The sequence below is a fragment of the Rhea pennata genome, chromosome 20 (genome assembly GCF_028389875.1).
Source record: "Rhea pennata isolate bPtePen1 chromosome 20, bPtePen1.pri, whole genome shotgun sequence".
NCBI classification, from domain to species: domain Eukaryota; kingdom Metazoa; phylum Chordata; class Aves; order Rheiformes; family Rheidae; genus Rhea; species Rhea pennata.
This window is the reverse complement of record NC_084682.1, coordinates 6088821-6103337: the sequence shown is the minus strand read 5'-3', so window position 1 is coordinate 6103337 and position 14517 is coordinate 6088821. Positions and strand designations below refer to the sequence as shown.

The 14517-nt window shown below is 46.9% G+C and overlaps 2 protein-coding genes across 2 annotated transcripts; one reads left to right on the top strand and one right to left on the bottom strand.

Moving 5' to 3' along the window:
* Positions 1-7073, top strand: SERPINF1 (serpin family F member 1). Its single transcript, XM_062592470.1, has 8 exons — positions 1-104; positions 2617-2702; positions 3118-3319; positions 3399-3554; positions 4347-4550; positions 5366-5508; positions 6115-6325; positions 6669-7073. Exons 1-8 carry the CDS (start codon positions 26-28, stop codon positions 6926-6928), a joined length of 1341 nt encoding a protein of 446 aa, XP_062448454.1. The 5' UTR covers positions 1-25; the 3' UTR covers positions 6929-7073.
* Positions 7074-7602: 529 nt separating this feature from the next.
* SMYD4 (SET and MYND domain containing 4) lies at positions 7603-14387 on the bottom strand. The gene is given in 10 exon segments (XM_062592471.1): positions 7603-7920; positions 8622-8745; positions 9113-9229; positions 9677-9809; positions 10503-10669; positions 10981-11163; positions 11488-12655; positions 13164-13253; positions 14044-14188; positions 14251-14387. Coding segments are annotated over 10 exon segments (2415 nt in total). The 3' UTR covers positions 7603-7769.
* Positions 14388-14517: the final 130 nt, after the last annotated feature.

Below are 14517 nucleotides of genomic sequence, written 5' to 3'. Positions count from 1 at the left end.
GGCTGAGGCAGGCAGCAAAAAGCAGATGTGGCTGCACCAAAGCTGCACTGTCCTTGATTCTCCCCGGTGGGAACCTGTGTGGCAGTGGCCAAGAGGAGCCCGAGGTAAGAGGCAGCCCAGGCTGCTTCCACTGACCTTTCTCAGAGCCCGCGGCAAAGGGAGCACCAGGAGGGCACAGGGATGAGACTGGGGGCCTGACAGAGGACCTGGGAAAGGGGAGGAACGGGTCTTCTGCAGGTGTTGGGTGAGACTGCAACCAAATGAAGGAACTCGACCGAGGGCTGGGAGCCACCAGCATCCGAGAGCCCCTTGTTGCCTGCGGGGCAGAAGCATGCTTGGGAGTTGGGGCAGTGTTTTGCCCTCCTAGTTGGGAGGTAGGGTTTCTTTCTTTATTTTCTTTTTTTTTTTCCTCCAATGGTAACAATTTTGGTCAAGACTGAGTTGAATCCCTTAGATCTAGTGGCTCCAAGGTGCTTCAGAAGTAGTTAGTGTTATGGGATGGAGCAGTCATAGACAGCAAGTCTAAACTCATGGGTGATGTTTTATAGGACCTCTAGAATAGAAAACATTTATAAATGTTTTGAGACTTTTACCACTACAGATGGAAAGCAAAATATTTCACCATGTACCTGCAGGGCTTTTCAAATAGACACTCCCAGGCAGAAAGTTTCTTCTCAGCTCATTTCTCTAAATTATCTTCCTGACTGTAACACCACAGGCTGTATGCTACTGCTCCTTCCCTCTTTTTTTTTTTTTTTTTTTTTTTTAAGGCAGCTGGAGATTTTAATATGCCTGAAACCATCCCACCTCTACTCCAACCAAATTCTTTTCTCTCTGCAGTTTTGGCTGTATGCTCACAGAGGCGCAAATAGAATCCAGATGCTCAAGCCCATTCAAATGCAAAAGGCTTTGTCTTTCTAAAATGGAAATTGCTTCTTGGCAAAGTCTGAGAAATATGAAGCTGGTGACAGTACTGGCAAAAACAATACAAATCTGGAAATCCAATCTCCGCTCAGATGCTCCCAGGAGCTCAGTGTAGTTGGAAGTGGAGGTTGTGTTCAGCCTTTTTTTCAGAGAAAAGGCTACACTCCATGGAAAACTTTCATCTTCAAACTAGACTGGGCCAAACTTCTTCCACTCATCATGCAAGAATACTGCTTGGTGCAGGCATCCTCACAAAGCCCTACCAATGATCTGCTTAACTTAGGCTCTTGTAGGGTTTCTGTCATCTCTGTTTTAGCATGCTGGCTATTTATTTTAAAACTATGCAATGAGATGCAATCAGTCTCTACATCACATCCACTACCATACCAAACATGTTGGTTTGTTCCAGTATAGTAAAAACCTCTTGATATGCATCTTCTCTACAAGAATAGCTCATCTATTCAGCAGCTAGGGTAGCAGGAGGTTGCTAAAATCTCCATGTGACACCTTTTCCTCTAAAGCAGGACTACCTTCAGAAGGTAAGGGTCTCAGCAGAAAAGTAAACAGTGAACTCCCTTTCACTGAAGTAAAACCTCTGCCTGAACAGGCTGGTTCCAGAGCTATGGCTGTTCTGGCCACGTGGCTTTAAGTTGTATTTCTACCAACAGGCATGTTTTCTTTATAGCTGCAGTTAATCTGAAACATATGTTCTCTCTCCTGCTTTACTGGATGCCTGAATCACAGGGGTTAGCCAAATACAAACCTCTTCCTTTAATTTCTGGGAATCTAAACATTGCTTCAGCCCAGCCTCAGTGGCGTCTGTTCTCAGGGGCATGACACTTCTGCAGTAGCTTTCATTTACCCAGGGTGAAATTCTGGATTACACACTGCCCTTTGCACCAGACAGATCTGTCTGAAGAGCCACATATGCCAAAACAAGAGTGATTAAAACTGGATTTCATGGAAGAACAGGCTTATTAGCTTTGAGAAACTTGGTGCTTTTCTCGCTTGCCTCCCATAGAAATGTTGACCAAGCCAAGCTCTGCCTTTCACCTCTTCTCTAGATCTGGCCCAATGTTAGGTATTTACCTCCAGCCCCTTTCCTCACTCTCCTTTAAGAGAACTCTTCTACTGTTACTTTATCCAACTGTTTGCTACATAAGAAGAGGGTAATACCGGTTGTATGGCCTTCCATATATATGCAGACACAATAAACATGGCAAAACACAGCCTGAAGCAGGTAACTGATACAGCAGAGTAGCAGCCAGCTAGCTGTGTCTTCTGCCCCATTCAATACTATGAATTTGCTACCTTCTATAAATGCTGAAATTTTGAATTTTAAGGTGTAAAACTCAAAAGATATGAAGTAGGGCTTTTCTGGACCTTGGCACTCAGCACTTGCCAGCACCAGTGTAGACTGGACTACACATCTGCTTTTGTGCTCCGGCACACCCAGGTATGTGTACTTGCTCCATTCTCAAAGTCATTGGGGCCAGGCTGCCCGAATACATCAAGCTATAGAAGAAGAAAACGCAGCTCAGACCAGGTGCATGTTTCAGATCATTGCCATAGTCAGGAAGGGCAAAAAGCAGTGTGTGTCATTGCAGTTCCTGTCAAAACTAGTAAGAGCGAGCAGTAGTGGCAGAGATATATTTCAGTTATTCAAACTCACTCTGTCATGTTGCTCTTTAGGTTCAGGCATGCAGATTCCAGTGGTTCTCCTCTTCCTGGGTCTCTTAATTGTCCCAAGTAGATCCCAGAACTCGGCTGCTGGGCAGGTGAGTAGGATATAATAGCAGAGAGTGAAGGAGAGATCATTGGAGCAGGTATATTAATTTTATAACTATTAAGGAAACATTAAACACTGCCCTCCTTAAGTTACCAGGCTTTTATTTAGCAACATAACAAGAATAACTCCTGCTTCATCTAGATAAAACCACAGTAGTTACATGAACAGATGACCGTGAGGCAGAAACAGTGGATTCCAATCCAAATACTGCCTTCAACTTTAGTGGGACACTTTAAAGTGAAGTTGCTGTTCCTACTCTGTCTCCCTATCAGTAAGATTAAGGGAGTATTTCTGTGGATCGTAAGGGAGCATCCGTAGATTGCTTGCCTTCGAGATGTTTATTACACCTGTGTCTGCCTTTGTAAATAGCCAGTCTAAACAAAGCGCTTCCCTGTACCTGCCAGAACTCTGCCACTGCTGATGGAAGCAACGCAGGTGAAGTGGAAGAGGAAGATCCATTCTATAAGAGCCCCGTGAACAAGCTGGCAGCTGCAGTCTCTAACTTTGGCTACGACCTGTATCGGCAGCAATCTAGCAGAACAGCCACGGCCAATGTGCTACTGTCTCCATTCAGCCTGGCTACCGCACTTTCTGGTCTCTCACTAGGTAAGTTCCTACCCCTTCTCCTTGCATGCTGTTTGGCCTGAAAGGTCTTCCCTCATACTGTTGTTCTGGTTGTTGGCAGGTGCTGGAGAGCGAACAGAAGATGTGATTTCCCGTGCTCTCTTCTACGATCTGCTTAACAAAGATGAAGTCCACAACACCTACAAGGACCTACTGACCAGTGTCACTGCACCAGAGAAGAGCCTGAAAAGTGCCTCTCGTATCATCTTGGAAAAAAGTAAAAGTCTTTCCTCTCCTCTATCAAAATCTACCTAAATAACTAGCAGCAGATAGAATACAGTCAGCAGGTAACACCACAGTAACAGGCTGGGCTCTGACACCCTGCTGAGCCTAGAACCAGGCAGCACATGGAATGCTGTTGCTGCTCCAGATAAGTTTATGTGCATATAAATAAATGAAATAATCAGACTTACATGCCAAAAGACACTGGAGACAGAGTAACTAGCATGCAGAAGGCCTCAAAAAAGCCTGCTGTGAGGATTTTACCTGTGTTGTAGGTTTCCTGGCAGATGTTGCTAACTCTCAGGAGTCACAAACTGCATTTTCTACTTGTTATAGTCTTCAGCTGTATCCTTTTGTTTAAATTCTTGCAGAACTGTTCAAAATGTCTGTTTTCAGTATGCACTGAATATCTGAGAAAGCTAAGAGCTGTATTTTGGCTAGTTAACTTGCTGGTTCCGAGAATTCAGTAAATTGAGCAAGCTGCCCTCAGAGAGCCAAAGAAGGAGGAAGATCAATGTAGAAATAGCTGTGTCCAAACCTTCTGCTCTTATCTCCCATCTTTACTTTTCATGAGAGGGTTTCCCCATACTCCAGCATCACTGGCTATAGGATTTGGATCCATTTCCTTCATGCACTTTCAGTCATTTTTCTTCAAACCAAACGTCTATATAGACAGTCACAGATCTGTTTTATGAGAGAACTGCTGCTAGGCCTGTGATTGCAAGCCACTGCCTTCAAATATCTCTTGATATGAGAGCTGGTTGCAATATTGATCTTTGTTCCTCAGGACTGAGGGTGAAGACTGGCTTTCACAGCCAGCTGGAGAAGTCCTACAAAATGCGCCTTAGGACACTCAGTGGCAATTCCCAATTAGACCTTCAAGAGATCAACAACTGGGTACGGCAACAGACCAGAGGAAGGATTCTGCGATTTATGAAGGATATGCCCACAGATGTCAGTATTCTCCTTGCTGGGGCGGCTTACTTCAAGGGTAAGAACCTTGTGTACTTTGTTACAGACAGGGTCTATTAAGCATGTGTTAGAAGGGATGTGATTTTGCTGCCAACAGAGCAAACAGTGCCAAAGAGAAAGTATCAGAAGAATGTCTTTGAATACACAGTATGAAAAATTTGCTTAATAAACTACAGGAAATGCATGCTACCTGAACATGCAATGGTTCCTGAAGAAGGAATTACTACTGTTAGAAAGCTGAGTCTTGAGTTGTTTGCAGTAAAAGACGAGAGAAAAAAAAATCAAGCTTGTAAAACTCAATGGCAAGAGAGAGAATATTGCCACTTAGGGAAGGCGCAGCTGTAAAGACTGTACTGAGCCTTAGTTCCACTGCAGAGGGAATGGAGGGAGATACTAGAGAGCTGTTCTAGAACATGCTGCAATGTAATATCTACACAAGTGAGCGTCCTGGAGAATTATCACTTAGAGACAGCAAGCAAAACACAAAGGGTGGGGAGAGAAGCACTTGGTGTGCATTGACACAATTGTTACCCTTTAAAATAGTTTTGTAATTACATAAGCAGACATCAGCTTCCCAACTGCTACTCCACCCATACACTGGCTTGGTTTTTCATTTCCCATTTAGCCAATTCTCAGATGGAAAGGAGGGGCCTAAGAGTGGCAATAGATCAATAGGTCCAATCAGTCTATTTCCATCTCTATCATCATTCAGTTATGCCTCTTAAAGCACAAATACTGCATACATAAAGCACAAGATTACTCAATCACAGGCACATCCCTGGTTTCGTATGCTGTCATTCCAGAAAATCCTCTGTTTTATTTTTTTTTAAATAGGGACATGGGGAACCAAGTTTGACACCAAGAAGACTGCCTTGAAGGACTTCCATCTGGATGAGGACAGAATTGTGAAGGTGTCCATGATGTCAGACCCCAAAGCCATACTGCGGTATGGTTTTGATTCAGAACTCAACTGCAAGGTCAGAGAGCAAATATTGCACAAGATCTCCTAACCCTACTGGGGAGCAGGCTTAGCTACACTTACCTGTTAACCCATTCCAGAAGACAGCCCTGCTTTTCCCATCAGACTAGCTTTGTGATCCTTGACTTTGAAAGGCAGTGTCTTAATTCTTCTTAGAATGTTGTACTTTTTCAATGACCATTTGACAAGCAGACTCCTACTCACCTGCAATGATCTGCCCAAAGCCGGGCAAGAAGGGCAGGGCACACTCCCCAAAACTTTTCAATCTCTACCTCTTTCAACAAATTTTCACTGGAGCACGAGCTCAGAAGAAGGTGTTCCAGCTGAGAATCCCCCAAAGCAATACTGCAGCTCACTACAGGATTCAACAGGTGAGAGATAGCATTTGCCATGTAATAGAAGAGAGGGTACAGCAATGGTTGATGAAAGCCTGGCCACCACAGGAGTCAGGAAACAATGTATAATAAAAGCAAATGGGGAGAAGACAAGATATACAGCTGGAACGGCTGACCAGGCAGTCAAGATTCAGGCCTGTGCCTGGTACTGGGAGGGTAAAAACTTTACTATGGGTATGATCCTTTCTTATTTATGACTGGCCTTCCAGATTGCCCAGCTGCCACTGACAGGGGGAGTCAGTGCCATGTTCTTCCTGCCTACGAAGGTGACTCAGAATATGACTCTGATTGAGGAGAGTCTCACTTCTGAATTTGTCCATGATGTAGACAAGGAGCTGAAGACAGTCCATGCTGTGCTAAGCCTGCCCAAACTAAGGCTGAACTATGAAGAGGCACTTGGCAACACACTAAAGGAGACAAGTATGTACATCAACTCCCTCTACAGACTGCCAAGGGCTCAAAGCAGCAAGCAAGTTGCTTCCTGCTCTAGGTTGGTGGGTTATTAGTTAGGTTCTGCTGTCAGTATGCATAGACCTCACTGGCAACTAAACCTCCTTCATCCAAGACCCGACAAAGTTTACACAACCTCTCTGAGGTTAAGAGAGAGAAGCTCACTACAAACAGATGTAAGCTTCTTCTCCCTGCTACCAGCAATAAGCTCTGCCTGAGCAGCTATGTGCCCTCCTGGATCACAGCATTGGCAGTACCACTCCCTCAACCCACATCTGTTTTTAGCTAATGGCATTCCTTTTCTTCCCTCCAGGGCTCCAGTCACTTTTCACATCACCTGATTTTACCAAGATTTCTGCCAAGCCGATTAAGCTATCTCACGTGCAACACAAGGCAATTCTGGAGCTTAGCGAAGATGGGGAAAGAGCCACACCAAATTCTGGGGTGAATGCTGCTCGTCTGACCTTCCCCATAGAGTATCATGTGGACAGACCTTTTCTTCTTGTGCTGCGAGATGATACCACTGGAACCCTGCTCTTTATTGGAAAGATTCTGGACCCCAGGAGCATTTAGATTCCTTCACCATAGTCTGCAATGGTGGGTCCCAAATGAAAAGGGTGGTATCGGGAGGGATGACTGGCTCCCTGCTCCGCTGCACAAAGACACAACTTGCAAATCTTATGCCTACATGCTGCAATAAAAGAGCTTTTGCCGTTAATTTCAGTGAGTCCCAGTATTCTCCCTTGAAACACTGTCCTACCTATATTATGTGTCTTCACACACCCATTTTCCCCAGACTGAGCCAAAGCATGGTTTGATGTCCTACATACAAACCTCAGTCGGGTGTATACTGTATTTTCCCCTCTCCTGTCTTCCAAGCTGAAGCCAGTTCTGTCCATACTGAGTTCCTCATCACTTACAGGTCTGCTCTGGCAGCTCTCCAAGTTCTGAAGTGTCTCCTTCAAACAGCTTGTAAGTTTGTACTTCCCAACCTGCACTCTCATCCATTCCAACATTTGTGCTGGCAAGAATGAAAGTGCTGACTAGTAGGCAAATGCTTCACAGCATTAGAAATAAAAGGCAGCATAGTCTGAATAACTTCTTGTTCAAGACCAGCAGGCTACCACACATGGAAGATTTACATCTCTAGAAACACACACAGCCATCTCAAATGTTTCCTTCTAATATACACACAGAAATTCTACAATAGCATCAACTTCCACTATACCACACACAGACTCCTCATATTAGGACTGGTCATTTTATTTACAACAGCCTCACTAAAGAGCATTTCAGAGTTCACTCAAGTTGTTCTTAATGCACAATTTTCCAGCTTGTACTATATGACTGCCTTACCACATGAAGCTTAGCTCTGATGAAAGATCAGCATTGTAGCTTCCTTTGATAGGGAAATTTAAGTCCTCTGAAGGATGCTTCTGGGAAGCTCTAACAGACAGGTCTTCATCTCTTTTAGTTCCTGGATCTGAGTACTCTGAGGACCACAGTGCACTGACAAAATCTCCTCTGCTCTTTGAATTGTGCTCAGAGCTTCAGAAACAGCAAATCTGAAGTAGAAAAGTAAAAACAGAATATATGAGATACGGAATTCAGCTCCCTTAACTTCCCTAACCTGCAACCGCTCCCGAACAAAGCACTAAACTTGTTCATGGTTACAGATCCTACCCTCCACTGCCTTTCAGCACCAGCCAAATACCATGCACTTTAGCTGCAAAGAGAGAATAGGGAAAAAAGGTAATCAAATGGACAAAACTTGAGACACTAAGTCACTGCTGCCTCTCTGCAGCTCCCACTGAAAATTCAGACAGTTAAGACATAGATGATGTTAGAAGATTTGCAGAAATACTTGGTAGATTCTCTTGCCCAGAAAGGGACCAAAGAAGAGCAAAGTGTTTTTGATTCCTTTTTTGAAAATATGTCAGCGATATATGTACAACTCAGATATAAATGCTCAAGGATAACTCACTGCCAGAATAAAACAATAGGACAGGGAATAAACAGAGCCAGAGAGTAGACAGGACAGACAGGCACAAATGGGTCCAAAGAGAGAGCTCATAAGATAGAAGTGAACCTCACTGGCCCACTCAATGAACTTACATTTGAGAAAGGGACAACTTTTGTAGCTGTGCCAGACTGCTCAGAAGGCTTGGGACACACCCCGGAAAGTGTCAAGGACCATGAGCCACGATACTGTGTCAGACACTCAGGAAGGGTGCAGGGAAGAGATGGAGAATGAAGGCAAATTTACCCATTGAAGAGAATTTGTGCCAGCTTGAAGAGTTCATGACCCATTTCTACACTTGATGGCCCATGATGCATTTCCACTATCCGAATACTGCTCTGCAGGTGTTTGGCTGCTTCCTGCCACTTCCCTGATGGAATAACAAAACAACCCAAAAACACAAGAAGAGAGTGCAATAAACAAATACATTCAGGAACTATTGCCACCAAAAGAATTTGACACTACTATTCAAAACATGATGAACTATATCCACAGCATTATTAGGAGGCTGCTATCCTAAGACCAAGTACAGAGAAACTAGAAGGACATGAGATCACACCATTATTCCTTGGCTGCTGGGAAGGCAGTTTTGACTAAAGCAGTCCTCCTGAGAGCCCTGCTGTCAAAACTGGAGAAATGCAGTAGAAGTGAAAAAGCTAGCCAAAAAGCTAGCCCTAATGTTAAATTCACAGGCCAGAAAACTAAAGACAATCTTAAGGGAGAAGATAATACCATACCAAGAGTAGCATAGACCTGTGCCAGATGATCTTCCATCTCTCCCATCAGCAAATGTTCTGGAGACAAGAAACTTCCAGCATTTATCTGACACTTCAGCAGCATTTTGATAGCCTGATCTACAAAACAAGGTATAAAATTCATCTTACTGGCCATTATCCAGCTTACCATGATCCAATCTAATCGCTGCATCTTACAAAATTAGATTGGGACTTGGTTAAGATTTTACATCTACTTCCTATGCAGCCTTGCTTATTCTAAAACACTGTCAGATGGATATGGTCCAGAAAAACAAGGTCTGGGAATATGTTATTCTAACATTACCTTGAGTTCTTTTAGTCACTACAGAACAGCGTGTGACCTAGATTAACATCCAGATCAGTGGTATATATGTGTATATATATATATATATATATAAAAACCTAAAGCTCAGCTCCCAGGGGACTGCAGGCTTCATGCCAGAAGACCCTAATTTCATAGACAACAGTGCCATCTCATGGCTTGGACCAGGTCTCCCAATCTGTCCTCATTAGCTGCTGACATTAAAGCAGAAAATTGAGCCTTACCACTCTTGTTGTCGCTTAGCAGTTTTAATGCTTTCTTAATTTGCTGCTGAAGGTCCCATAAGCGCTGTGACAGGCTCTCTCTGCTGACTGAGAGTGCACAAGCTCCATTTGAACAACAAAGTGTGTCTTCTCCCTGTGGAAGGCATCCATGCCATCATTCCTGCTGAAGTTCAACTCAAAGCTTATTTTCCATTGCCATATCTGTATTGTATTACAGAGCTACTACATAGTTCCTTAGATATATTTGTTAAATAAAGAAACTTGTTCATAAGTTGCTATTAGATTGTTCAGATTTTAGGAAGTTATGATAACATGTGCCAGTGTGAGTCCATTTAAGACTAGGCCAAAAAGGGGTTAATGAGGTACACAACTACCATTCATACAAAATACATACTTTTGCTTTCTTTCTTCAAAAAAAAAAAAAATGACTTTCTCCATTTAACTTATGCTAGATGCTGCTTTCATTTACATCCTGTGAATGACGGATAACACAGCTCCCATTACATACAGCTCCCCATAGGTACATACCATGTTCTAGATTCTGGGCATCCATTTTTGTTTCCTAAACATCCCCGCTACCTCAGTCCACAGCCCCGACACTCAAGGTTTCTTTCATCAAGTTCAAAACAGTTTTAACTCCTTGTTAAAGGCTATGTTTTCCCTATAATGCTGGAAGATTTACATACAAGAACATTCCAGGGAAGCTGCTAGACAGCAATGAGATAGTGCCTTGATTCTGCAGAGATCTTTTAACTGTGACTTTCCCAGAGACCCAAATGTTACATACCCTGATATGGTTATACAGTTATAATTATGGAATAATTACCTGCATTGAAGCCTGGCAGCTAGGGCAGCAGAATGAGTTTCTTGTGGACACCACACTCTTGACATCAGACTCTATCTCCTCTAGGCATGCCTGACAGCGACACTCGAAGAAATACTGTCTGAGAAGCTGTTGTCTCTCAGCAACTCTCATTCTACATCGATGAGGCCCTGCAAACGCAGGACAAGGATATAAAGCGCTGAACAGATACAGTTCCCTACAACAGACTAAAATCCGCCCTTGTTGTAACTGAGACTAAGCACACTATCTTTTCAAGAAGATTAAACTGGAGACTGTGAAGCAGAACAGTAGGCTCTGGAGATAAGGGCTTGTTCTGATATCTTAGATCAAGACTTATACATACACACAAACTCGAGCAACATTACACTTGAAATTACTATCCTATTAGCAATCAGTCCGCATGACAAATAGAAGTGAAAGGATGTCTGTATGCTGAGACAAATACAGAATTAAAACTCACCATAGCAATGAAAAATCTCTTGGCCCCTTAGGATTGGCTGTGATGCCCTGACAGTGGCAGCTGTCCCACTAAACAACACACTGGTATTGGGACTGCATGAATGGTTCAGAAGGCTGAGGACAGGAAAGAAGGCTGTTGCCAGGCGTATGGGCTTCTTATTTACAACAGCACCATCTCCAGACCCTAAAGACAAAGGAAAAACAAGTATGTTGGGAAGGAAGGCTCAGTGACCCACCAAACTTAATGCAATGGACACTGGATCCAATTACAAGCATCAGGAGGAAAGTTCCTGGCATATTGCTATAATGAAAAATAGCTGAATACCATCTAAGTGTGTCCCAAAAATAAGGAGAGGCAGGTGTGAACAAGCCATCAAATTTTAAGAAAAACAAGTAGTCATTCCCATCTGCAATAAAAACTTTCTACAACTGCTAGTTCAGTCTCTCTGCTTCACACAAACTAGATGAGCAAGGATAAGAAGAAAGGGCTTAAAGTGTTTAATCTTACCCAACTCTTGCATTACAGTGATCGCTTGTGCATTACATTGCAACTGCAACACGTGCCTCAGCATTGCTTCCGCCATAATCTTCAACTCTGGAGACAGTTCGTCAGACCTATTTTCACATGCTTTTGGTTTGGACCACTCCTCAGATGATTCCTGATTCAAGACAGCAGCTTCTAGACCAACTTCTTGTAGTTTTTTGCATATAGCGACTACACTTAGCATGCAAAGGAACTTATGTTCAGGGCTATGCTTCTCAGTATGTGGCAAAAGGTTGAACACAGCTTGGTAAGAACTCTGGTATTGACCATTGTCATTACAGCCAGGAATCGCAGGCTCTGCCTTCCCTGGGATACCAGCTCTGGTACTCGGCGCTTCACTGAAATGCTTACATCTTGCCTCAGGGCTATGAAGGTCCTTGTCATCATCATGGGACTGCTCCACCAGCCTTCTAACCTCTGCAAATCCTGCCAGCAGAACAGTCCTTAAGGCAACTTGGCAGAAGACCCCTAATGTGAGAAGCAGTGCTTCCAAGAAACACTCTGTCCTGTGGTATTGTTCCCACGCCAGATCTGCACAGTTTTGGCTACAGTACTTTGCATAACTACAGCCACTGCAGGGCACAGAGGCTAAGAGCTGCTTCAGACAACGGTGACAATAAAGATCTGCATTAGTGACCTGAGTGTCCCACACAGTTTCATTGCTGTCAGGCAACAGAAGACTCTTCCCTGGGCAGAGAACACTTACAAAGGCCTCCTCTTTCAGCAGATTCTGTCCCGGTATAATGTCCTGAGAGGCTACCAAATGACGTCCTCTCTCTAAATCAAAATTCAAGCTCAGAGATGAAGATGCACCTGAAATACTGTCACTCTCTTCCCAGATCTCCAGCTCTCTTTGAATGGCACCATGTGCTTCTGGTGCAGGCTCTAGACAGCTCTCTTTCTCACGTACTTTATTCTTCAGTTGACTTATCTTTTTTAGCAGTGCTTGGTGCGTAGCACTAGTCATAGTCTGATCCACAGCAATTTTATTCTCCACTGCACTCAGGGCCTCTGCTGCATCCTGTAACCTCCCCAAACGCAGCAAACATTCAGCTTTCCGCAGCAAGACCTTGGGTAGAAGGCTATCTGGATAGCCATGACTTTGAGCCCTCGCAATGTCTTCCAAACAAACCTAGAAACAGAGATGAGACCTTTTAAATGTACTTGAAAACCAGTTGAGACTTGTGCTCTTCTATCGCATCAAAGATTCAACATATTTTACTCAAGATCATGTTGTTCAGCAGATTCCCTTGTCCAGAGCCAATCTGTTGGGCAAATAAAAATTCACAACACAGAACAAGGAAAAAATAGGAACTCTTCAGAAATAGCTCCATAATGATGGAAGTTTTAGGTACAGCTAGAAAACCACATCTGGTCTATATTCTGCAGTGCTAGTATCTAAAGAGTTATTACTATGGGGTTCCTAGAAGCACTCACCTGAAGTCTTATATGCAAATATTACATGGCAATGCTCTAGCTCACGGCTTGGCATCGCCTTTGGCCAACCCTCCCCTCCAGCTAGGCAGGAGGCCCCAGGTCACGTGCTGGGAGCGCAGGCTTGTGCCCCAAGAGCCAACCCAAGAGCCGAGGAGCCTGGCAGCCACGGGACTCAGCACCTCCACTCGCCTGCAGCCGCTTACCTCAAAGTGCCCCAGGTGGAAGAGGGCCGCAGAGCGGTTGGCGAAGCACACGGATACCTCGGGGCTACCAGGACGCTCGTGGGACGCTGCCTGCGCAGACCAGAGAGACGCTGTCTTACTGGGGACCCTCCCCATCACCAGGGACCCCCCCCCCGCACACACTGCCTCACCAGGGACCCCCCCCCCCCACTGCCCCACCACGGACCCCTCACCGGGGGGGGGGGGGGGCAGGAGGGAGGCACCTCACCAGCCCCCCCCCCACACACACACAACCGGGCCCCACTCACCAGGGGCCTTCCCCCCCCCACACACACACTGCCTCATCAGGGACCCCCCCCACACACACTGCCCCACCGGGGACCCCTCACCGAGGGGGCAGGACGGAGGCACCTCACCAGCCCCCCCCAAACTGGGCCCCACTCACCAGGGACCCCCCCCCACACACACTGCCTCACCGGGGACCCCTCACCGAGGGGGCAGGAGGGAGGCACCTCACCAGCCCCCCCCAAACTGGGCCCCGCTCACCAGGGACCCCCCCACACACACACTGCCTCACCGGGGACCCCTCACCGAGGGGGCAGGAGGGAGGCACCTCACCAGCCCCCCCCCAAACTGGGCCCCGCTCACCAGGGACCCCCCCACACACACACTGCCTCACCGGGGACCCCCCCCACACACACTGCCTCACCGGGGACCCCTCACCGAGGGGGCAGGACGGAGGCACCTCACCAGCCCCCCCCCCCCACACACAACCAGGCCCCGCTCACCACAGCCTGACCCAGCGCCCCCATAGGGGGGCGTCCCTGGACCCCCCTCACCAGGGGCCTCCACCCCCCCACGACCGGGCCCCCCCTCACCGGGGCGTCCGGCGCGCACCTACCTGCGAGTAGAGGCGCGCGGCGGCGCCGTACTGGCGGCGCCCGAAGCGCCGGTTGCCCTCCTCCCGGTAGCGGCGCGCGGCCGCCGCCTCCTTGCCCGCGCGCGCCCGCCGGCACAGCCGCCGCAGCGCCGCCTCCGCCTCGGGCCTGCAGGACACGCGAGTCAGCGCCGCGCCGCGCCGCGCCCGCCCCGCCGCGCCGCCCCCGGCGCTCACCTGAGGAGGCCGCAGCCCAGGCGCACCGCGTCGTGCAGCGGCGCCGCCGCCAGCCGCTCCCGCAGTGCCGGCGGCAGCGCGGCCCAGCACCGGGCGGCCACCGCCCGCCACTCCTCCGCCGGCAGCGCCATGGGCCCGCGCTGCCGCTAATGGCGCCGCCCGGCGGCACCCACCGCGGCGCGCCGCCGAGCACTTCCGCCGTACGGCGCCGCCCAGCCAATAGGCGCGCTCCGCCTGCCTTCGGGCCGGCCCGCGCGCAGC